This window comes from Antedon mediterranea, chromosome 1 (genome assembly GCF_964355755.1).
Source record: "Antedon mediterranea chromosome 1, ecAntMedi1.1, whole genome shotgun sequence".
Classification (NCBI taxonomy): Eukaryota; Metazoa; Echinodermata; class Crinoidea; order Comatulida; family Antedonidae; genus Antedon; species Antedon mediterranea.
Genome location: NC_092670.1, coordinates 6,264,103 through 6,290,180, shown reverse-complemented (window position 1 = coordinate 6,290,180; position 26,078 = coordinate 6,264,103). Strand labels below are relative to the sequence as shown.

The 26,078-nt window shown below is 30.6% G+C and overlaps 1 protein-coding gene across 2 annotated transcripts in view; it reads left to right on the top strand.

The window, feature by feature from the left end:
* The window catches only part of LOC140054871 (rap guanine nucleotide exchange factor 4-like), a 70,560-nt gene that overhangs the window by 40,486 nt on the left and 3,996 nt on the right, over positions 1-26,078 (top strand). Inside the window, exons 9-22 of one of the 2 annotated variants that reach the window (XM_072099973.1) lie at positions 2,305-2,488; positions 7,687-7,716; positions 14,240-14,385; positions 16,228-16,564; positions 16,853-17,014; positions 17,270-17,420; positions 17,828-18,047; positions 18,319-18,465; positions 18,665-18,762; positions 19,095-19,220; positions 19,689-19,867; positions 20,225-20,315; positions 24,713-24,916; positions 25,868-25,977. In XM_072099973.1, the coding sequence (XP_071956074.1) occupies positions 2,305-2,488; positions 7,687-7,716; positions 14,240-14,385; positions 16,228-16,564; positions 16,853-17,014; positions 17,270-17,420; positions 17,828-18,047; positions 18,319-18,465; positions 18,665-18,762; positions 19,095-19,220; positions 19,689-19,867; positions 20,225-20,315; positions 24,713-24,916; positions 25,868-25,977 (2,185 nt within the window). The remainder of the gene's footprint in view (positions 1-2,304; positions 2,489-7,686; positions 7,717-14,239; positions 14,386-16,227; positions 16,565-16,852; positions 17,015-17,269; positions 17,421-17,827; positions 18,048-18,318; positions 18,466-18,664; positions 18,763-19,094; positions 19,221-19,688; positions 19,868-20,224; positions 20,316-24,712; positions 24,917-25,867; positions 25,978-26,078) is intronic. The other variant, XM_072099982.1, reaches the window with a different exon arrangement.

Here is a 26,078-nt window from a genome sequence, read left to right as displayed (position 1 = left end):
TTTATTTTAAAAATAATAATATAATAATTACCAGATGGCCAAATTGTGTAAAAGAACACTATTCATTTAAAAACAACGTCAAAAGCCAAAAAATGAAAGATGATGAGATGATTATTGTGAATTTTATCATATTATTATTATTAATCTTGTTTTTTTTAAATTGGACCATGAAGCATATATAAATAAACAGATTATTATTTAACTAGTGAGTAATTTATTTAAAAAAAAATTACAATTACTTTCAATGATGTTTTATTCCCTAGCTAAAGGTTATATTTCACAATTCTTGATTCTTTTTGTTTTTTCACTCATGCTCTCTGGTTGCTGTTGTCTTATATAAAAGAAAATGAAAGAAATGAAAAATTAAGAAAATGAAAGAAATGAAAAATAAAGAAAATGACATGAATGAAATGAAATCAATAAAAAGAATAACTTGAGATAATATTATCAAAGCAAAAATTTGTGGTTTTGTTTTTTAAAAAAAATATTTTTATACTTGCACTTTATACACACATTTTAGCACGCTGATGAGAAGTATAAAAACACTGAAGAATTATGTGTGATGAGAAATAATAATAATAAGAAAGGCTAACTTGAGCAAATTATGACATTTTGTTTTTTAAAAGTTGGAAGTGTCTGCAGGGTAATGATTTGATTTATCGTTAAACTATCTGTTGATAATTATGCATAATGGTATACAATTTTATCACATTAACAATAATGCTATATAAAAATGTTAGCATAGTTGTCATTACACAATTTCAAAAATTTTTTTTTTTTAATTTTAACTATAAACTAATATTGAATAATAATAAAAATAGTATCTTAATAAACTCATTTCAAATTCATAATGCATGAGCAGACAAAAATACAACTGGGGATTACGAACATAAATAGAGTATAAACATTTTACCAACCAAGTGTACCTGTATACAAAACTTTTTTTTTTGTATCTTAATTAAATATTACCATTGAACCATACACAGATAAAATGATTGTGGCAATGGCATCAAGCAATAATTTAGTAATCATAATGTTCATTCATAAAACTTTCTTATTTTTTAGACTAAAATAATATGAAATATCATTAGAAAACTAACGTAATTCATTATAAAAATATCTACTATTAAATTATGATTGAGGCAATTCAAATGAAATTATATTTTGTGACAACTGAATCAGTGATGTTTATTAATAAATATGGTGATGTGTATGATGAGAAGAACTAAAAAATGATAGTTCATTTCTAATAAAAATGTTTTGATAAACTTGTAGAGAAACATTAAGGCAAAAAATATAGGGTGATGGATGGATGAAATTTGCAATTTATCATTGACAGCATGAGTGTGAAACTTTCAACTCATGGATTCATAATCCGACGTTGGTTGTATACATACAAAAAGCCTCATGTCAAACAACATTTTTCAAAATGTCTATAGAAAGCAGAGTGTGTGTGATCAAACTTTTACCAGAATATATTGTATTACTGTTATTATATAGGGGTGCCATCTGTCACGGGGTACCTAATATTCTAGACAGTCCGTAATATATTGTATCTCTTATGATTGATAGTTATTACTGTTATATTATAGGGGGTGCGATCTGTCCCGGGGTACCTAATATTCTAGACAGTCCGTAATATATTGTATCTGTTATATTATAGGGGGTACGATCGATCCCGGGGTACCTAATAATCTAGTCAGTTCGTAAAATATTGTATCTCCTATAATAGTTATTACTGTTATATTATAGGAGTACTAATATTCTAGACAAGTCCGTAATATATTTAATATGTCATTGTTTTGTATGTCTCAGCGGACCGTAACACATGTATTGTGATATGCAAATATTAATAAATCAAAATGATCCACTTATGTTTCCACTGTAAAAGTATATATTCAGGTGCATTATAATATGTGTTATAACTTTACGTAGAATACCTTTTGAGAAACTTTAGTGTGCCTTACTTTTGTAACTTATTAAAGGCTGACACATATATTTCTGTATCACATAAATACATTTTTTTAAAGTAGAATAAGATATAAAATCAAATATTTTCAATGTTTTCTATTTTTATTCCTACTTGTATTGAATTTCAATACGTATTCAATAAAATTGTTAAATTATTTTGAGATTGGTCAGAGTCTGAAATTTCAAATCCATTTATATAAGTTACATTCTTACATTAAACATTAATCCATAATGTGTTTTTTATGTTAAAATTGAAATTAAAGTTGAATGTTGTATAATATTATGTAAATTGGAAAGCTATTTTTAGCAATATAACTATTATTTTCTTTACAGTTTGTTGGGAGCATCCATTCCGTGATAGGGAACTTTTCTACCGTTTCAGAGAGGACGACGAAGGCAATAGTACGATCCCAACAACTGAAGATAAACGAGAAGCTGATGAGGAATTTCAAGAAGTTCTATTAATGCTGGTTCAGATGGGACCGGACGCAATGATGAGAATGATTTTAAGAACACCGTAAGTATTTCATCATTTTTTTAATACTAAGGTGTGATTTAATGACTTAGTGAGTGTGATTTAATGACTGGATGTGATTAACTCATCACATAGAACAGAGCACATTTGCTAATTTTGTTTATATTTGAATCACACAGTAATAATACTGTACTAAAATAATGATTATTATAATGATCTATTTTTGTTATTACTATAAAAAAAAAAAAACTACTGTATACTTTACTATTTTTATTAACATTTTATACTTATTATTTTGAAATTATGTTGTAGTATTTTTCTTCTACAAAACATTTTTATCTTTTTGGTAATATAATCTAATAACAGTGAACGAAACAAAAAAAATATCTCCATGCCTTTAAAGTTTGCCTAAACACGAATTGAACATCTCTAGTTTTAACAAATTTGATTTGTTTTGTTTTGATTAAAAAACTTTTTCTTATATACTTACACAATTTTTCTTGATCCTGGTGTTCACTACTGTAGCCCAAACATTTTTTTTATGAATATTCATCACTTTTTAAAAATGTATTGCTAGCATTGGAATTTTAGTACTTGCGGTGTGCGCTTACATACTTCTGTTGCCAAGCTTTAACATCAATATTAAAACATCTATATAAACAATGGATAGAGATGATGTGAACAGGAGAGCTAGATAAGTCCTGTATTTTCAGTTGTGCAGGGATTAGCTTCTCTTCAAGTCAAGTCAAGTATCATAGTATTGTCATTTGTTTTAAGAAAAAAAAACATAGAAATTCTGTTTGCTCTGTTGGCGGAGCACAATATCCAACGGACACGACACGACACAAACTCAAAAACAAAAACATTACATGATGTTTAAGGCTATAATACCTCCTGGAAAGAAACTATTTGTAAATCTTTAGTATAACGTCAAAGGTCAAGAGATATAATATGATTAAGGTTTATGGTAATGAAATAATAATATAATTAAATGGATAATTATATATATATATTTATAATTAGATTATATTAATGTTAAATATAACAATCACAAATAACATTTTTGCTTGAACATTTATCATTATCTAACATCTGAAGCTATAACTTTGTTTTTTTACTTTAAAAGTCGTGAGGTTTTCTAAGATTCTCAAAATTACAAATTTGTATGAAAGATAACTTCTGTGAACTTCAGTCCTCAATAGAATTGAAATATATGATTTCTAAATAACTTCATTTAAATGCAAATCTTATGTGACTTTTTTCCCTGCTAAATGAACCTACCCGGATTTTTAAAATGAAAAATGCCCTTTAGCATTAAAACATTAAGTACATTTTTTGCATAAATTGATTGAAAAAAAAGTAAATGATATTAGGTGTTACCAGTATGCACTAGAAATATGATCAGTATCTGTTTTTTTTAAATGTTACATTCATTTTTTTTTTATTTTACATTTTTATTTTGGCATAACCAGTGATTTAAATAATATACTTTCCTTTATAGTTTATTTGTGTTTGTATTTTTATTTTTATTTTAATTCAATTCAGTTTTGTTAAAAAAATTCACCCACGATTTGTAAGAAATAAATATATATAAAATACATGAACCAAGAAAATAATAGCGTTAAATAAAACTATGAAAACAGAAACAAACATTTTGGAAAACATTTAAGATTTATATGGTAGTGATAAATAATACACTAATATTTTTTTAGAAAAAATACAGTAGACTATATATATATATTATTATATATTATATATATTACAATTTGGTCATTACAATAGATTATTGATATATTATTGCAAGTAATTTAGTTATAGTTTTTCCATATACATCGTCTCTTTTGATATTTTCATTCCATAAAAATTTTCTTATCTTATAAAACAATTTTCAGAAATTGTATTGCCAAATAATGAATATTAATTCTAAAAACAATTTTGGTTAGATTATTTCTTTATTACTGGAATAGTAACTAGTAATAACGTCTTCAAGATCTACTTATGGTTTTATATTTGTATTAGGAAGAACCTTGAATCCAGTATAAAAATATATGCAGAAGATAATTTTATTGACTCAATTCTTATTTGTTGAAACTATTCAACTAGCAAAAATCTAAACAAAAAAAGTAAAGCGGACAACCAAACTGCAAATATTTTCGGTGATTTTTTTTCTATAAATTATATACTATCCTTTTTTTCAACTTGGTTTATGAAACCATAAGATAATAATTGATGGTTGTATTAAAACATATAAATTTACACAGCAATATCAGCGCCTCTTGAGCTTTGTCCACACTAACTATCAAACTTTATGTGACAAAAAATTTGATGTGCCCATATATAGACACGATGATGTCATCATATCAATACCATACAGTACTTGGGCAAATAACACTAACTAACACTATTAGTTTGATAGTATACACAGAGCTTTATATTCTGATCAAACTTTTACGACGCCATCCAACGATGAACACAATATATATGTGCATATATAATTGTGAAATATGTGTAAAGATGATTATGATAGAAATGTCATAAAATTGGTAATTTTACTATTTGAACCAAAATTTAGCTAATTAGAGTGTACTGTATGAACACTATCCAGCCAATAAATGTTGAGGCATTGATAAAAAATCAAAGATCATTACAAGAACACCGATAATTGGACACCTTTGGTACCTAAGACTGTGTCTCGATAAGGGTGTACCGTAGTATTAAAATAGCATATTGTCGCTTATTTATTTCATGGGAAAGTGTCTACTTAATAGAGGTAATAGCTTAATATATTTATTTAACCAAGGAGAAAAAACAAGTGTAATATAGTACCATAAATATACAACATTTTAATATAACATTCCACCCCCCCCCCCCTTTTTTTTTTGGTGAGGATCTGGTTTACAAGTAATAAACTTGTCGCAATCAGACCCCTCACAAAGCAAAATATTACAAATAGTTCAAATTATCTATGGAGGGCCGGGTTATTATTAAATTATTAAATCAAAGATACCTTTACAAATGAAAACAAATGTTTTATTAAAATTTGTTAAAGATATTAGACTGTTTTTACATACGTGCATACTATTGATAGCATCACGCTCTGATTTGAACCAGACCTTAATGCAGTTTGACAGTGTACGTAAGCCAGTGATTTATCCCTGTACTCAACTAAATCTTGCATTATGACATATAATAAATGGCAATTCGTCTGTTCACATTAAACTCAATTTAATCTCAAATGTAATTACTTTGTGTGATATTTTATATCCTGATCAGTTTGCGACCGAGTTGTTGAACCCAGGTTAGCAAAGATTTAATAACAATAAAGTACATGCACTAAATGAGTATCATATGGCTAGACAATTTATAGATAAGTTCCCCACCTTTTTTCGTCAATTTGTCACAGAATCGATACTTGGTGTTTTTGTGGACAGACGAATGAGCGCCGTTTGGTGGCAGCTGTTTGACACGAAGGGATCCTTAGGGGAGATGAAAGTTGTTGAATGCGACATCTAGTCAACTGCGCTTTTAGACAGTGTTACTGTATAAATATACATGATCTATGCTCATCCCACATTGCAAGGTTAAAGTCTAAAATTTTTTTCTAGTTAGCTTAGCTAAATTGCATAGATCCTGTGTTTTCTAAAATACACAGTGCCAAGGGCCTGTGACGTGTACCCTACAAATTTGTTTGGAATTATCTGTTGACCTCCCTGAAACTTCCTGAAAGTTTCATAAATGTACCCATAAATTTATGGTAGGAGTATTAATTGCTTGCTTTCTATCTATGGTAGCTATAGAACCATGGTCCACTATGGTTATTCTTCACTAATATCTTTATTTCATAGTTAATACAGTAGTGCCACTATTTGAAGTGAAACGATCAAATGCTTGTCTTCTAGCTATAGAACCAAAATGGCTCAATATGGTTGACCTTCTTCTCCAGTATCTTTCCCAATATAAATAGTGCCACTATTTGAAGTGCTTGTCTCCTAGCTATATAACCAAAATGGTTCACCATGGTTGCCCTTCTTCTCCAGTATCTTTCCCAATCTAAATAGTGCCACTATTTGAAGTGCTTTTCTCCTAGCTATATAACCAAAATGGTTCACCATGGTTGCCCTTCTTCTCCAGTATCTTTCCCAATCTAAATAGTGCCACTATTTGAAGTGCTTGTCTCCTAGCTATATAACCAAAATGGTTCACCATGGTTGCCCTTCTTCTCCAGTATCTTTCCCAATCTAAATAGTGCCACTATTTGAAGTGCTTGTCTTCTAGCTATAGAACCAAAATGGTTCACCATGGTTGCCCTTCTTCTCCAGTATCTTTCCCAATCTAAATAGTGCCACTATTTGAAGTGCTTGTCTCCTAGCTATAGAACCAAAATGGTTCACCATGGTTGCCCTTATTCTCCAGTATCTTTGTCGTAGTAAATAGTGCCACTATTTGAAGTGAAACGATCGAATGCTTGCCTTCAAGCTATAGAACCATAATGTTTCACAATGGTTCCTCTTCTTCTCCAGTATCTTTCTCATAGTAAATAGTGCCACTATTCAAAGTGAATGGATCAAATGATTGCCTTCAAGCTATAGAACCTTAATGTTTCACAATGGTTCCTCTTCTTCACCAGTATCTTTCTCATTCTAAATAGTTCCACTATTGAAAGGATCGAATGCTTGCCTTCTAGCTATAGAACCATAATGTTTCACAATGGTTCTTCATCACCAGTATCTTTGTCTTCTACATGCAAAAAATGCTTCTAGCTATAACCATAATGGTTCGCTCTCGTTCTTTTCTACAACCAGTATATCTTTCTCCCGCTATACTGTGCCACTATCAGAAGTTGAAGGATATCAATGCCTGCATTCTATTTATAGAATATAATACAAAAAATATAGTTAGAAATAATATCTATAAAAATTAAATTACATTCAAACACATTGACTTCATACAGATAGTATGTTCGTTTTTTTTTTCAGGTAGGCCTACATTGTAAGATTATTAATCAATGCTTATTAAATGATTATTTTTTCTAAATAACTATTATTAATATTAACATATATATATAATTGCTATATTTATTGTAATAATATCTTCAAAATTGAGACACTGTTTTGGCAATTCTTAAGTAAAAATAGTGCACCTAGGTCCACAGCGTTTTATACACTGCATGTACCAGATACTATTGCATGTAACATCTAAAAAAAATGCTAAGAATATATTTATTCCGTTCACTACTTCAGTACTTCACATAGAGTATGGCAGCATGAGAAGTAAGTACAAACAAATAAATGCATGTTTAATCCTTCCCTGCATGGTTACAATTTTGTTTTAATGTGAAATGCATGTTGTGTTCTGTGCATGGTTTTTCCATTTCCGGCCCACTTCCTCAGATTTCAAATGTTATTATTTTGCACTACTATTTTTCTCTTCAAGTTTTATTTTTTGTAAATAATTTATATTATATTTATCTTTATTTTCATGTTAATATGTTAATTTTTATATAACAAATTTAACCAATTATAGTTGAAAAACTGAATTCATGAAAGATCCCCCTACTTCTACAGTATGATCCCAGCTAGCAAACCACATGACCAATCACCTGACCAGCCATGTCAGGTTATCCTAGTTATCATGAAAAATCAAATCACTTCATTCCATATTTGTATCTGCATGTTTTTGTCCTAATGCATGAATTTCTTTGTTTTTAAGAGTTATGCCTGTTAAACTAACATTTTCTCGTAAAACTTCTTAAATATGTCTCTTGAGAAAGAGAGGTTGGTGATTAATAGACATTAACAACGTGAACATTCTACTAACATCAGGTACCCAGGTAATTACGCAAAAGGATAACGTACCGCATGATTTTAAACGCTATTTATTTTTATACCTCCCTGATTTAACACGTCAAACAGCTATTAACATAATGAATAGAGTTAGACCTTGATGAAGTTTTAAACTAAATAATACAGTTATAATATATTTAAAATGTTTTTTTATTATATAAAAAGATACCATGTGGTTCTATATTAATTAATTATTTGTCATTAAGAAAAACAAATTTCTCTAACCCCTGGACAAAAGCAGTTTGAATACAATAAATAAAATTTTATTTTTTAGTGTAGTAATATGATGGCAGTTCCATATCTGGAGTAGTATTTGAAATAATCCATGTTGGTAGGCCAACCAAAGCTGAAATGTTTGTCCTCAGTACCTATAAAACCCTTGTTGCTAATGTTTTCTTGATGTTAAACATAGATGGGCACGGAATCATAGTTATCCTCCTTGACCCTAATGTAGTGTATTCTTTTTCTTAAAATTTGAGAATGTTATCAGATTTTAAAACCCTTCTAACTACAGTACTTTAATCTGAACATTTTTTAGAAATGATAATGTATGATTTTTCAAGAAATTTCCACTTCTAATTCTTGTTCTACTGTAGAGCTTAGTTCATTAATAACAAATGTGCATGTGTTGTGAGAATATTTCAGCTTTATATTGAATTACTGTACAGCTTTTGTCGTTTCTACTGTAACACTTAGTTAATTGATTTATTTTAATCTTTAGCTTAATATTGTTTAAACTTTGACCTTTTTTACCTTTTGTAGTATTGTTATTCAGTGTATTAACACAGATTTTATGTTACTAAATTTCTTAACTGTTTAATTGTATACTGTTTTTGTTTTGTGTTGGCTGGATTTATAGTAATGCGAGGTAGGTAGGAACCAGTTTTGCTTTGATGTCTAAAATAAAGAGTTGTTTTTATGTGCTAAGATGCTAAAGTTGTACTTGACCCTAGCAATTTTAAAAACTAAAACTGCTTTCTGTTCAAATATTATGGGACTTACTGAACTAGTCATTGGACAAGTGGTAGCCTCTTAAAACCCAAGTGGAAGGACATGGTAGCCTTTTAAAACCCAAGTGGAAGGACATGGTAGCCCCTTAAAACTTAAGTAGAAGGACATGGTAGCTCCTTAAACTCCAAGTGAAAGGACATGGTAGCTATTCAAAGCTAATTTCCATCATGTGCCATTCATCAGAAGCCTGGCTAATGCATGGCGATAGCGTAAAGTGAGAGCCCAGGGCTAATCAGAGTAAACATAATAACACTTTTTATAGTGATTACAGCTTTCACTGGTGAGGGAAGGATGTTTCAATTTGAATATCACAGTAGCTCCATACAATTTAATCTGTAGGGTTGATGGGTTGGAAAATTCATGGAGTATTTCCATCCACACCTGCACACAGTATCCACTACTATAAGTATAGCGCGGTGTTTTAAAAGTTATTTCCTAATAAAATTGTTATTGATGTAATTTATTTTTACATTTACATTTTAACTAACTTACCATTTAACACATTATTTTCCTTATATTCTAAAAAATCTTCCCTTCTGACAAATTAATTTCACACTTTATTAACTTCTCAATTCAATATTTATTGACTTAGCTTAAGTAATTTTCATACTTATCTTCTCTTAATCATACTGTTCCCAATTGACAATTTGAACTTATTGATTTTTGCATTACAGTAAATCGTAATATGCTGTAAGCATTGATGTATAAATACCTTTAAAAATATAAATAAACAAAATATGCTGTAATGCTGTTTTTACTTTGTTCCTTTCATACCAATGTGCTGTCATAACTATTCATAAATAAAATATGGCGATATTTAAGAGAATTTTCCAATGAGCCTGTACACATAAAGAGAATTTTCTCTGTAGCTCACTCACTAGCACTTCTGCTTGGTCTTAAAAACATACAAATGACATGGTTGAGCTAGGCAATACAGGTGAAATTTTCACTCTTTCCTGGATAGCATCTAATAATAACCGTGCCTGTGTATTGCATACCAGCAAAAGGACTGTTCTAACATAGCAACATGGGCATTGAATTATGTTTGATAACACGCATTGAGAACTAATATACAAATTCACTGAACATTGCTTGCAATTGTTTCAGTATACATTTAATCTCACAGAATTACAGTACAATATATCTGTTGCTCTTGTAACATGCAATGCCCATAATTGTTTTAACATGTTCTACATTATCTAGTCTTGTTTAACAATTCAAAGAGCATACTCATAACCATTTATATCTAGGCCTATTCTCTACGCTAATATAATAATAATTTATTTTGAAGCTACACTTTTGAAACAGTGGCACACTTATTGAATGAAGGTGATATATTTAATATATTAATAACACAAGCCTTGACCATTGTTCATGATTTTTTTATATCAATACAAAAATAAAACAAAGTAGGCCTAGAACTGCAAACTCTTGTCTATATTACTACAAATCAATTTTTAATTTAGTAGTAAATATTTGATTATTTTATGTTTATTAATTTGTAACTTTGACAGCAAACTGTCTCCTCCTGCATTCATAATTAATATCACTTTGTATTATAATTTAATGAGAATACAATTTAAGGCTTAGCCTTTGAGACCTCATATCCAAATTTGTCCTCATTCCAATGTAAATGTCGTTTGAACAATGACACCAATCTTATAGCCAGGTTTTTTAAAGGGTGGTTTTTGCAAATAGGGCCACCAATAGAAGTGTAAAGCAACTGAAGAAGGGATAGACTTTAACCTATCCTAGGTAATGAAAATAAATAAAAAAAGTTATAGTTAGGCCTGTTTACTAGCAGTTTCATTGCTCGTCTCTAGTTGAAAATAGCATGAAGTGTTTCTCCCATGGCTACTAGTATTACTACTATGCTAGACCTCTTAGCAGTTTCCTGATGTTTCAAATGAGCAAAAAGTGCAGTTTTGACATTTCGATCTATTTGATCATTTTCAAGAATACAATATAAATCGAAATGATGAATTCTCAATATGTGTTAATGTTGATTTATTTTGAGCTAGCTACCTAGTTTGATTTTATCTGAAGCTATTCTGTGGTTCTTATGGTAATGGTTCTTTTTGTTTATCTAAAGTTGATTTAAATTAATTAGTTGACTGCAGTAAGCATTTTTTCCCAAACAATCTTTCTTTATGAGAATTACAAACAAAAGAAATGATATATTGTTGAAGTATTTATAAGCATCTGGTTTACTAGTAAAGTCTCATTGCTTTCAATCATTAGGTCGTACGTTCAAGCCTTTAGGCAGTCACTGAAGCTTCCACGAAAATACTTTTATTTAGTTCCTTGTCATCGCCCACAATTTGCCTAGAGAAAAATACATTAATTACATTTTCCTTTTTAACCAGGATTAAAAAGGTGCCTGAAACATTGATCATATTCAAGAACATTTCACCTGCGAGCAAATAGTCGGTCCAATAGTAGAATAATTGCCTTATTTTCTTGGCAGCAGATTCGTGACAAGAGTTAAATAGCTTTCTCAAAATAATGGTTTAAAACACTTAATCATTTGTGTTATGTAACCTTTATCTGCAATACAACACTAATAGTTATTATTAATATCATATCAGGTCAATTAGTATCTTTACCCTTTTACTGCCTGATCTCATCGCATCTTAGAAAACAACATTAACCCACTAATTTAAAATAGGCTTTTTTAGCATTTAAAGATGTATTGTCCCCCTGAAAATAATTTTTTTACATTTTTTTTTTTTAATATGCCATTTTAATGTCACATAATAGTTATTGACTTCGACCAAAAATTGAATCGAAAAAAATTTATTTACCTGAAAAAAATAGATTGCCAGCCAAATTGGTTGCCAGCCAAAGGATTTTTGGTTGAATTTAACCATTTATCATGTTATTTTATAAGTGAAAACATTATTTTTTTCAGTTTTTATTTCTACGGAAGTGATTAACTTTATTAAAACAACAAAATAACTTATTCAAAGTCTGATTTAATTAATCTTTATTTTTCATGTTTTTGGGGGACAATACATCTTTAAACGCGGTCTGTTTTTGGATTATATCAACTTCAACTTATTTTTAAACAGTTATTCAGGTTTTTCTTATATGCCATGTCAAATGTATTTCAAAGTTTGTTTTTTGTTGTTTTCAAAAAGAAAGTATCAGTGTAGATTTCAGCAGAAGCTGACCCCATTTCTCAATTGTCGCACATTGTATTGAATGTCTCATAAATGGAATTATCAGAAAACCAAAGCTTAACTCCTGTGAATAATATTACAGTCTGCAGACTATTGATTCTTTGCTACATTCATTAAAAAATAACCTCATGTATTTCTTAAGTTGTCACACTTTTAAAAAAGTTAAATTATTGGGGCCTTTCTCTCTTTTGTGGTGTTAATTCAAGTGAATTTACTTACTTGGAAATTATGTAATTTTAACCCACGTTTTGCGTTTTTAACCTACAGTACTATTGATAATTATTTTCTGTAAGTGTTGAACAGTTTATAACTAACATTTAATGTAACGACTTTTAACCCATCTTTCCTTCAGTGTCAAATATCACCTTGTCACATTAAATATATACTTAAAGGCTGTTTAATAATATATTACACATTCTATCTAGTATTTCCCTCACCTAATTTCATTTAATACATTTAATTAAAGCTGTTTATTTGCATTTTACCCCTTTGGCTACAGTTTAGTTTCCTGCAGTGTCTTGCCAATTTCTGTTTTACTCTGACCTCAATTTAAGCAATTGGTTTTATATCATGAAAGCTATTAGTAGAAGACGTTGTATTTGTATAGCGTTTAGCATCTCTTTCCAGCTGTCAACCTTACTCACTTTGAAATGCACTTCATTTAAAACTGTACTCGTTTTATTTAAAAGGCAAAAACAGGCAATAAATGTATTCAATTTTGACTTTTTATTTGGTTACCGTAATTTTTCTGATTCTGTTATGTGTTTGTATTTTTTTTGTAAGTGGTTCAGTGGTTTAAACATGATCCAATCATCGAATACTGGGTTCCAATCTCATATACAGGTACTAGAATTTCTGTTCAAGTCGAAAACAGTTAAACAACCCAGGGCCCCATGATCAAATGTGTTTTAGATTCAGTAATTGGCAATTACATTTTTTCTTGAATGTGTAGTCTGATTATTTCAATGATTAATTTGTTGCTAATATTGTTGTAAAACCAGGTAAAATTAAATGCATTGTATCTCTCCTATTCACGCCAAATGCCAATTAAATTTGTAATTTTAAGCAAAGATCAGATCAGATATATTTACCAAATTCCAAATCTGTCCTTTGATTTATAGATTGAATGTTATTTTTAGAATCTGCTTTCTTGGTAACTTCTTCGCTTTTCATGCTTTAATTGTTTCTTATTTTTGCTATTGTGTCATTCTATAATAACATTAATTATCAAAATATCCATCCAATTTTTATTTTAATAAAACTAATAAATAAGAAATTCATATCACACACAAAACCACTCAACATTTTTTGTTTGTTAAGCATCTTTAATTTTAAAACCATCCACAGTGACAAGCATCGTAAAGGACAGCTAAGATTAAAGGGTAATTCCTGGTTAAAATATATAAACACTTGCAACAACATTGATATTAACCCAACTAAGTAAAGAAGAATATAAATCATTATGGAAATATTTCCATTAAAAAAAAAAGTGTTTCTGCAAAGATGGTGCTACATAAGAAATGACAGTCAATTTTGCTGAATTTCCTATCTTACATAATAAACATCATACAAAAGTCAAAAAGGCTTATTTCACAATGCTTGTGAAGTCATTATTATCAATGTTGTTGCAAAGGGTTTTTTTTATACCCAGAACTACTCTTTAAATTGGTCATTACATTTCGATAAATTTTCATTATGTTACCTTTTTTTTGATTATTTAAAATAAATTCTTAACCTTGATATTTGATGTCTTGCAGTCCACTGGAGAGGAGTCCGGATGATCTGGAGATCATTTACGAAGAGTTGCTTCACATCAAAGCTTTGGCACATCTATCAACGATGGTAAAGCGTGAACTTGCAAGCGTTCTTGTTTTTGAATCGCATCAAAATGCAGGAACAGTGTGTAAGTTTGTTTTCATTTTGTCGAGACAAACACTAGCTTATCATAACTTTCATTTTAGGTGGTATAACATGTTTTTTTCTCAAAGATCCATGATCTCTCATTTCAAGAACTGCCATTTGTAACCATCTACAGAAAGATCTCTCCAACTGTTTATTACCGTATGTTCTTGTTGTCTTCTGCTGTTTTTTGTACAGCTTTTGTCTATCTATCTACCATCTGTTTGCTGTGCTACAAACTATATAATTATGTTATATTATACAAGATAACATATTTCCAAATATTAAAACAGTTAAAAAATTAAATTAATTAATTTCATTGTGCAGTTGAAAATGAGACATTTAAAATTATCTGAAAATGTCATGACTTTTGTATAGCCCAGGCTTTCAGTGGTTTGAGGTTCTCTTAATAACACTTTTAATCTCCTACTGTACTGTCCTGGTAGATCGATCACGGGTAAGTATGTGAAAAGTGCTAGGTTAGAGAAAATTCTGATGTCTAGATTATATTTGTCTATGTTTAAGGCTGTCCATAAGCAGTTTTAAATAATAATGTACATTACAAACATTAGTTCCTGAAGCAAATGCATCTACTCTCTGTCCAGATTTAAGCATATTATCCCAAGGGGTGTTCATATGGCATTGACGGCTATTCATATATCAAATGTGTAGGTTTTTAAATAGTATTCTTTTCTCTGTAGAATTTTCAGGGCCCAGGTAATCACTCACTTCTATTTTAACACTTCAAGCTATAGGACTCTAGAGACAAAGAATAATTTGAATAAAATGTAAAAAATAAAAGTAATAAAAAAACTATACTTACATTTCTAAAAATATTTTATCAAAAACATTTTTTATTTTTAAAAATTGCAGAATTTTGATTTAATAACTACAAATAGTGTGTTTTTAGTTATTTTAAAGTAAATATTATATTTCATATACTACTAGAGAATATAACAATATTTAGAAAAAAATGATTAAAGAAACATAGCCATAGGAAAAAATCCATAATATGCATTTCGTTTTTTAAATTAAGTCTTTAGTAATCGGTATATTCTATAAATAGCCAAGTCATACTGTTTAGGATAATAGTTTATCTTGACAACTAAAATTAATTACCAAATGTAATTGCCATTAATTTATAGATGGCAGCATATAACTTTAAGTAAGAATCAATTTCTTTTACTATTCACTGTTCTGAAGAATTTACTAAAAGCTTTGAAACATATATGAACAAAGGGATATTTTATTTTATTTTAATAATAGACTTTCTTTGTGTATACATTTATAAATGGATGTTTAGTAGGGAATAGCATACTAGTGAATATTCAGTTTGATGTTTTGTGAAACATATTGAAACATCTTTATTTTTTCTTCTTTTTTCTTTTTCTATTTTTTCTTATACTTTTTTTCCTTCCTTTTCTCTTGTCATCTTCTTTTTCTTCTTTTTTTGTTATTTTTATCTTCTTTTTATTATTACTTTTCCCCCTTTTCAAAATACTTTACTTTTCATTTATATATATATTTTTTACTCTTTCTTTAAATTCCTTTTTATTATTATCATTCTTTTTTTATTTCTTTTTTATCTTCTTTTTATCATTACTTCTCCCGCTTTTTAAAACTGTTTATTTTTTTTATTTACATTTGTAAAAATTAGTGTTATTTTTTTCTTCGTTTCTTTTCATTCTTTGTCTTTTTCCAATAACAGTGTATACATGTAAAACAAATGAAGGGTACTAGGAACTATACACAACCTATTAAGTCTACTCTAAAAAAAACAATATTAATTAAATGATAACATTTTTAAAGTTTACAAAATAAATTGTATTATTGTTTGGTTTTACAGTGTTCAATCAAGGAGATGATGGCAAATCTTGGTATATAATCTTGCACGGTTCTGTAAATGTTGAGATCTACGGGAAAGGTGTTGTGTGTACTCTACACGAAGGGGACGACTTTGGCAAGCTAGCTCTTGTAAACGACTCACCACGTGCTGCTTCCATTATCTTACGAGAAGACAATTGTCAGTTTTTGCGTGTTGATAAAGATGACTTTAATAGAATATTGCGAGACGTTGAAGCAAACACAGTGCGGCTCAAGGAGCATGGAAGAGATGTACTAGTTCTTGAGAAAATCCCAACTAATAGGTTGAAAGCAGCTGAAGGGAAGCCTACACATTACAAGTATGAACGTTTAGATTTAAAGATATTATTTAAAATGATTTTTTTACTTCATTAATTTTATTGTTTCACATAAAATAATAAATAACTTTAAATTTAACATTGTCTTGGTTGACTAGTTCTATATGTGGATACTCAAATAAGCCAAATAAGTCTCCAAAAGTCATCACATTGTATGGTAAATATAAGTTATTGAAAAACATAGAAAAAATGTCTATAAAAAAAAAAGCCAATCATATGTTATTCATAAATCCATCCCCAAATACACCAAATTTAAATAATCTTTTTCAGGTATTCAGTGATGGCAGGCACACCTGAAAAAATGTTGGAGCATTTATTAGAAACGAGGATTGATAGTCACCAGGATGAGACGGATACATTCCTGGAAGACTTCCTTTTAACGCACATTGTCTTTATGCCTAGTAACCAACTGTGTCCAGCACTCATGGAACAATATCCTTTACAAGTGTTGGCAATAAGTATTTTTCTCCCTTGTGCATCAATAAGATTGAAATAGTTGCTCTGATCTTTCATTATGGCTGCATGAGCGAGAAATTTGCTTTTATTGTGACTGAACTTTCAAATTAAAAATCTTTTTCTTCAGTTTAGACTCGTCCAATACCTTCCTTCTTAACCTGGATCTTCTACTATTTTATTTTTTTTCCTTTTGATTATATTAACATTTATTTTTCCTTGACTTGTGATCACTTATCATTCATTAATGGTGTTAGGCACGGAACAAGAGAAGCATGATTACATGATGAACAACAAGCAACGTGTGTTGAAGCTGGTGTGGCATTGGAGCGTCGTAGCTGGACATGCTTTCAAAGAGGACGCTACTATTATGGCATTTCTTGAGGTTTTCAATAAAGTTTTCAACATCATAGACTTTATTAATAAACATTAAAGCATTTATGAAATGCACAGCCTTGGACTGGTTTTCTGGGAGCCTGTGGGAGTTTTTTTGAAAATGCATTTTAAATATAAGGGAAGATTTTGCAACTTTTTGGAAGAATCTTTTCAGATTGATGGTCTAAACAGGAATTTCCTATATACAAAATTTTGCAAAGATCAAATTATTATTTCTCATTCATATACATACTGTACATACAACAAGAAACTCACATTAAAACTATAATTTATCTAATATAAAGTCTCATTTGAGACTTAGGAGGTGGAGTAGAAATTGTTCTAAATAGAACTACCAAGCTTCTCCACTATAAAATAAAACAGTATTGAATTTTTCAATTTTCTTTGTTCTTACAGACTCTCTATGCAGCTGTTGAAGAAGACAGTAAAGCTTACCCTTTACTTCTAGTTGAGTTAAGTAATGTAGAACGAATCGTCCAGTTTCGAGAAACCAACGTCAAAGCATCACCTTCACGTGGAAAAACACGTCATTTTATGAACAGTCATCATGGTAACGACTATTGTGCATCCGAAGGGCGTGCACCAATGAGAAAGCCCATCAAGGCATCCCATGAAAGTGGGTATCACATTGTTTTAATAAGGTTTATTTGTACATGATAGATATGGGGCAATGGCTAAAGGGAATAAGACTAGCACATGAGAGGCATGGGTTTGAGACCTGGTTTAAAGCATAGTATACAATTTGCACAATCTGTATGCATGTTAAAGAACTTGGTATACTATTCGAAAAGAGATGAGGATTTGTATGCCAATCTGCTCATAATTATAGGTGCTGCACATAAATTTGTAATCGTATCATTTTAACAATTACATTTGTTTCCATCTAGATATATTCAAGGTTTACTGTGCTGATCATACGTACACAACAGTACGTGTTCCCATGGATAGTACTTGTTCTCACATTATTCATATCGCCTCAGACAAGTTGTGTGTTGGAGATGATCTTGTGCTCTGTGAAGTCAAATCTACTGGAGGTTTGTATTTATACTTTTACCTGTGGATGTCCTCCACTTAAAGCAGATTGGCTGTCGTGAATGTCCATTCTTTCGATCCTCTGTTGCTTTATCCTCGCGCATTTCTCATAACTCTTTCCTGTCCATTCGTTTTGGGGTATTCATTGTAATGTTATGAGGTAGATGACAATCTAAATGCTCTAATAAATTTCTCTTTCAGAAAGAATAGTTTTAAAGGAATCTGATATCTGTGTGACCTCTAACCTCAGTCTTAATGGCAAGTTGTTCATATCTTCAAGAGATCATATTGACGCACTGGTGAGTGAGAACTGATCATCTTTTTGACCATTAATTTGACCATAATAAATTACATACTGTTTGTTAGTTTGTAGTAAAGTATCTCTACATTTCCAAAAGGAAATGTAAAGTTGAAAATGTCTCTAAGTTTTGGTTTTTAAGTACCACCGTCTTTAGGATGCATTGCATGGTTTAAGCAAATAAGTAAGCACAATCCAAGTTGATTGGACAATTGACTGCCAGGGATTGAACGAACCTTTTTCCATTTTAGAAACTCATTGTTTGTTTGTTATTTATTTTATTATAACTTTTGCAGAGGAATAAGATTTGTTTTTATCTTTTATTAAATGTAGGTATCATTGCCTGAACAAGCTGGGCCAAAGACAAGTTCTATAGCAACTTTTGAACTGATGAGTTCAAAAGAAGTAGCCTTTCAATTGACATTGTTTGACTGGGAACTATTCAATTGTATTCATGAGGTAATATGCAAATAATGAATGTTAGGAGTTGAATGGTTAGAATATTTTAATTCAATGAATACAAAACATTTATAGAATATTTAATCTCCATCTAATGAATACAAAACATTTCTTTAATTCCGCTGCTTTCATCAATATTGGTGAAGAATAGATGTTGTGAAAAAGGCAGTATTCCAATTTTGGCCATAGAGTTGAAGTACCACATGAGCAACTCATGGAGGCTGGGCCTTTACCTTTTAAGGTCTTGAAAGTGATCAGGAGTATTTTTAAAATAAACCTATTATGGCTGACATGGGGGCCAATGTAATTCCTGCAAAAAGAGGAGAAGCTGTATTTTGCAACATTTGTAGGCGTTTTATGCTACATTTTGAAATTCCAATGGTGTTCCATAAAATTTATTATAATGAATTATTAAAAAGTATTACTCACTACAAATCAGAAAAATTATCCTTTTTTTACTCTTTTCAGTACGAATTGGTGTATCACACATTTGGACGGCACAGATTTGGCCGTATTACTGCAAACTTGGATATGTTTATCCGGCGATTTAATGAAGTGCAATTTTGGGTTGTTTCTGAAATGTGCCTTACTCCTAGCATTAATAAGCGAGTGTTACTACTTAAGAAATTTATCAAAATTGCTGCATAGTAAGTATTAAATTTTTTAGATATATATATATTTAAATATAATCATATTTTTTGGTTCGATACCTCCCTGGTCGAACTAACAGAGTGGTGGATTCAATTCAAATCTTTTGGTCATTCTCGCTTTAATTGTCTTAGTTAGTTTTACTGAGATGTTTGCCCTACTGAAATGAATTTGTATTTTATACTAAAGTACATTGAGAACACTTGAAGTAGTGTTGACGCTTAAGTACAGGCACAGACTCTGAGCCTCATAACACTGGATACAATGTGTTTTGCTTGATCTATATCACAAAATATTCTGGTTATCTTTTCTTGTTATCGTATAATATACATGTATTTTTATTACTTTTTTTCCAGTTGTAAAGATTATCAAAACATGCACTCATTCTTTGCAATAGTAATGGGACTTAGCAATATTGCAGTTAGCAGACTTTCTCAAACGTGGGAGGTAATTTTTACTTTTTAACATGTGTGATATTTCTTTGAGTTGCAAAACAATATAATGAAAATAATTATAGCCAGGAAAATATGTTTTAATAATAGTAAAAAATATAATATTAAGCCTAATATAACAAAAGTACAGTACTATCAATTTGAATGTTTTCAAACTTTTTGCAACGTAAATTTATAGCCAGAACTAGAGGGTACTCCGAGAGTACAAACCTCCGCCTACTGTAAAATTCCCCTACATAAAATGCCCCCTGAATATTTTTTTTTAACATTTTTTTTATTAGTTCTAAGTGTAAATATGTTAACTGCACACTACAAAGTTGTGGATGACAGTGAGGTGTAATGGTTATGTATCCAGCCTCTCACAGTTGAGATCGCTGGTTCAAGTCCCACTGAGGTTTTTTTTTTTTATTATTTTTTTATTTCTTTTTTTTTTTTTTTGTGGACCTTGATCTTTGACCCTGACCCTTCAAAATTTAACCACAATTATATGATGTGTCATTGATCATTGTGGCTAAGTTTGGTGAGAATTGGATAAAAACTGTGGTCTCTAGGCAGTAAAATAGTTTTTTGTTAGTTGTGACCTTGACCTATGACCTTTTCCCCTCAAATTCGAACTCGTCCGAGCTTTTGGGGCATAGATTATTGTTGCCAAATTTGGTGAGAATCGGATAAAAACTGTGGCCTCCAGGCTGTTCACAGACACACACACAAACACACAAACACACACACAAACATACAGGGGTGAAAACGTAACCTCCTTGGCGGAGGTAAAAATGTTAGTGTATTTTATTGTCCAATTTAATAGAGAGGTTTCGCAATCTTACGAATACGATAACGAAAACGGATACATCACTCACACGTATTCGTTTTCGTAAGCCAGTAAAAATCTGTTTCGCATGGCAACAAAATATTGAGGGCGCCGTCCAAAATATGACTGTGGTAAATTTGAGCAAAGCGCAGGTACGTGTTGCTTAAGCTTGGTGCTTGGCTGCCTAGGCCTAGTGTAACATCAAAGCGAGTGAGGACTTTAAAAACTGCTATTTATCAAAATTGACCTGGCATTTTAGTAAATTACTTTAGTAAATTACTTTCAATAAATCTATAATTATATTATAATCATGAATCATTCATGATTCAAATGCAAACTGTGGAAAAACTATACTCGTTTTGTAGTTACGAATATGACTGGTGATATTTGTCAACACGAAAACGCTTTACGAATATGAAATGGGGATCGTCAGCTCAAAAGTTTCAGAATGTGTGACGTATCCGTTTTCATTATCGTATTCGTAAGGTTGCGAAACCTCCCTATTGTTGAGTACCATAGATCTAAATGTATAAAGTTCAGAAAAAATATTGATGATATTGATGCCAAATTATTTTTTACATGTACACCGCTTAAAGTTCAATCCATGTGATAGTCTAGACAGAGCTTTAGACAGCATTATTGCCTTTCCATATACAAGGCTGGATTCATATAGTGCGCCATCTTGCTACCGTTGAATTAAAATTTCATTGATTTCATCTTGTGATTTTATGGAGCAACATTAAAATCGTAAATATTTCTTATGGCACTTATATTTCTTGAATGAACATCTGCTTCATCATCTGATTTCAGGTCTTTAAATTGTGATCATTATTGTATAGCTTTACTATTTATTGGATACCATCCAAATGGTAGTGTTCAGAGATCTCACCATTCCCCGAGTATAGAGGAGTTTATTTTTTACTACGCCTACCTCAGTTATGTTTGTTTATCATTATCTCGCTGAACATCGCAATCACAAAAGAAGGTAACCTTTCTTAGAGGCTACAGTTACCTTTTACCAAAATGCCTGGAAAACAAACGAATGTCTCAGGGAGGGAAACAATTTATTTTCTGAGATAAATGATGGTTAAAATACAGTATTTTCTGCTTTTTGACTAATCAGCAGCCTGCACCCCTGCTTTAGTCTTAGTAATGTAATAATGTTTCCATATAAGGTTAATTTTGCACAAATTATTCAGTATAGTAATGAGATTTTGTGGAATGTAATCTCCTATGATGTAATCATTTATGTTTTAGTAATAACGAAATCTAATGGATCCTATGGAATTACTATTAGTTATTTTATTGATCAAGAAATCAGAAGAACATATCTATATATAAATTTACGTAAGGGCAAAATTCGGTAAATCTCGGTTTATTTCTAGAATTTCTACTCGATGGTATATAAAGTTGGTTCATACTTTCGGTACTGATTTTAACCATCTGATGTAACCCTGTTTACTAATTAAATTGAGTTAGGTAATTAGTTATTGACGATTAAAACGAATTTAGGTTCAACGATTTGCCCCAAATAGGGGTGTTTTCCGATCGTGGTATACACTGTCTAATGGATGTCCATCTTGAAAAATACCCGCCACAAAAATACGAGGAGGCTTCGCATTTTCCTATCTCCTCCTACGATAATTGTTTTTAATAGCTGAAAAATGGTTGAACAGCTAGAGTACAGCATCATAATGTTGAAGACAGGCCGATTTTCTTTAAAAAATACTATTTTGATAGATTTAATATACGATTAATTATACAAATGTATTGATTTGCGATAAATGGAACATTCCAATCTCTGTTTCACAAGTGTCTATTCCCTCAGGCGTCGTAAAGGCAAGTACAGCACTGTATACTCGAAATTCGATCCATTTTTGTTTTCAATCTGTGCTGCAGAGGTTGGATATAATTTTTTTTTAAACGGATAATGAGCTAGCGTTTTCACTCGCCGTATATTATGTACAAATCTTTTATTATTGCAGTTAAACCACCCACATCATCACCTTTCCCTCACTGGCATGAGTAGCGTTGTAAAACCAGTAGAAAATAGGCCTACGGTACATCACATGCCCTAAACGCAGAACAACTTTGGTGGGTAGGGTAGGAACCAACTTAAGTATGAATTGGCTCTAAGAAACAATTGAAAACCATTTAGGCCTACTAATTAAGTTGAGTTAGATAATTTAATATTTATTGACGATTAAATCGAATTTATGATTTTCCCCGAATAGAGGTGGTTTTCACAAATTGTTTTACATTATATTATAAACATATACACGTCGTAGTGATGTATCGTTACATGTGCTGTACTATTTCAATCGACTAGGACGGTGATAGTTTCAACAAAGTATTACATCGCAATGTTTTACTGTGTTTAGTGGTATATTATTTGTAAAACATGAAAGCAATTAATATTTCGTTACTAAATGGATAAAGAATATATTTTAACATTGTTCCTCTTTGCACCCATCCTCTTCCCCATCCCTCAACCCTAATGTTACATACAAAACACAAATTAAGTTTGTTTAAATTTGACTTAAACAATTGGTCTTATTTTGTGACAAGTTTCTCTTTCGGAAGTAATAGGGTGCTAATTTTAGTTGAGTATATAAATCACAGTGTCTATTTATTCGTTCCTGTATTATTGTCCTGCGGTACGTACATTTGAAATCGCCAGTTTTTTAACGCTGAAATTATTATGTATTCGAGAACCATCTGTGGGCACGACCTAGATGGTACGCGAGCGAAGCGAGCGTACCATCTAGTTAAAAGGAAGCATTGTACTTTTACCAACTCAATCAAAATTGTTTGTACAATATTTCATCAGTGAGAGATAACAATATGGCATCATCATATGTTACTAAAAACTGTCAAACATTGAACAAATTAATGCTTTCAAGTACTACTATATTATTTAATAGAAATATAAGAAATAAACAAGTGATATTAAATATCTTGTTTTTTATACTTACTCATAAACTTACGCTGTCACGTTATATGTCATTGATCACTCATAAAATTTTACAACTTAACTTGCTGTTGTAAAGTATTACTATTACTATAGCCTTATAACATCTAACACTATTGGAAATAGATTCTCTTCAGCCACACCCAAAATATTTCCTTACATTGCAAAAGTTTGTTTTTAAAGAAAACTCCACTTTTAAAGACTTGCTCAAATACGAAAGAGAGGAGCACGAGAATGGAATTCAAACTTACTACTTTTTTTTAAAAGAGATAAAATAATTTTTTTTTATATTTGTATGCTTTATTTATATGTTTTTTGTTAATTTGTGTGTACACTGCCTCAGTGAAGAACAACCCACTCTTCCCTGGGCCTCTATAGCTAGGTTTTTACACATGACGCAAATACAACAGTGAGTGCTCGACGTGAACCATATAATGTAGTTCTCCCGTCCTCATAGTGGAAACGTTTTGTATAAAAAATACTTAATAGTACTGTATACAGTAAAATGAGTTTTCAATTTCTTTTTAGTTTTTAATTAGAGACCAAAGTTATATAATGATAAACAAATATTTTACAATTTTTTACTATTAAGTTTCGTCTGTTTTCACTGTAGAAATTACCAAGCAAATTCAGGAAAATGTATGCAGATTTTGAGACAACAATGGATCCGTCAAGAAACCATCGAGTTTATCGTTTAGCAGTTGCAAAGCTAGAATCCCCTCTCATTCCATTCATGCCGCTACTCACAAAAGACATGACCTTTGCACATGAAGGCAACAAAACGTTTTTTGATGGACTTATAAATTTTGAAAAGATGGTAATATATTTTAAAAATATTGTTACACCTGATTGTGTTCTTGCAATTTGATTGGTTAATTACACATCACGAAAAGGTGATATCTAATAGTGATAATTAACATGCTCTAGTCTAATGCCTGTTTAGCTTTCTGAAAACATTTCAAGAATTTTTGCCATGCAACGTTTTTGACTGTTCGAACATCAACTTGTTGTACCACCATCTATAACTTTTCTACAGTACTCCGCGTCATTATAAGTGGAAACATTTCCTTTTTCTACAGAAGTGATTAACTCTATTAAAACTACAAAATGGCATATTCAGTCTTTTTTTTTATCAATCTTAATTTTTTCATGTTTTTGGGGGACAATACATTTTAACCATTTACATTTTGAATTAGAAATGAATACAGAAACAACTATTCGTACAACTTTTTACCATAATAAAGCTCTGGTTAAACCAGTCAAATCAAGTTTCCAAAACATGTTCAGTTGAGACAAGCTGCAGGGGCGGGGCAAGCCTGTTTTTAAGATCACCCTTCGATAGAATTAAAATTAGAAAACTTTTTTTTTAAATACTGGAGTACAAATGTTTGAATTGTTAGTACAGTAGTTTTTTAAAGACATTTTTCTTAATTCATTAAAAGTTATTGCTTACATATTGCATGTTTGCCATCGAATATATTGCAGTATTCCTCTACCCTTCAAACAATATCTGTTGATGTACAAACTCACCTAAAACTGTGGAATTTGTTTTAACAATGACTCTCATTAACAATTATTGCGTTTAGTAGTAAACTTCTGCCACAGATTGCGTGCTAGCCGTCGCTTGCCCATATGGTGCGTGCTACCCATCAAATAATCCTACTGATTTATGAGCTCACCAAAAACTGCAGAATATGTTGAACAATAGCTCCGTGTTTTTTATATCTTTTGTCTATATAATTTACGATCTATATTGTTTGTTTTTCAGCATATGATTGCTTCAACAATTCGTGTAATCAAATACTGTCGGAGTGAGCCTTTTATTTGTGAAGCTCCACAACCTGTAAAGAATGTCATGGAAATACAGCATTTCATAAGGTTATTTTATTTAATATTTGTAAAATTTATTATATATTTAAATCTTATTCAATTCAATTTCTTTTATTTCGGAAAATTCATCTATATCAACAAACGTACAA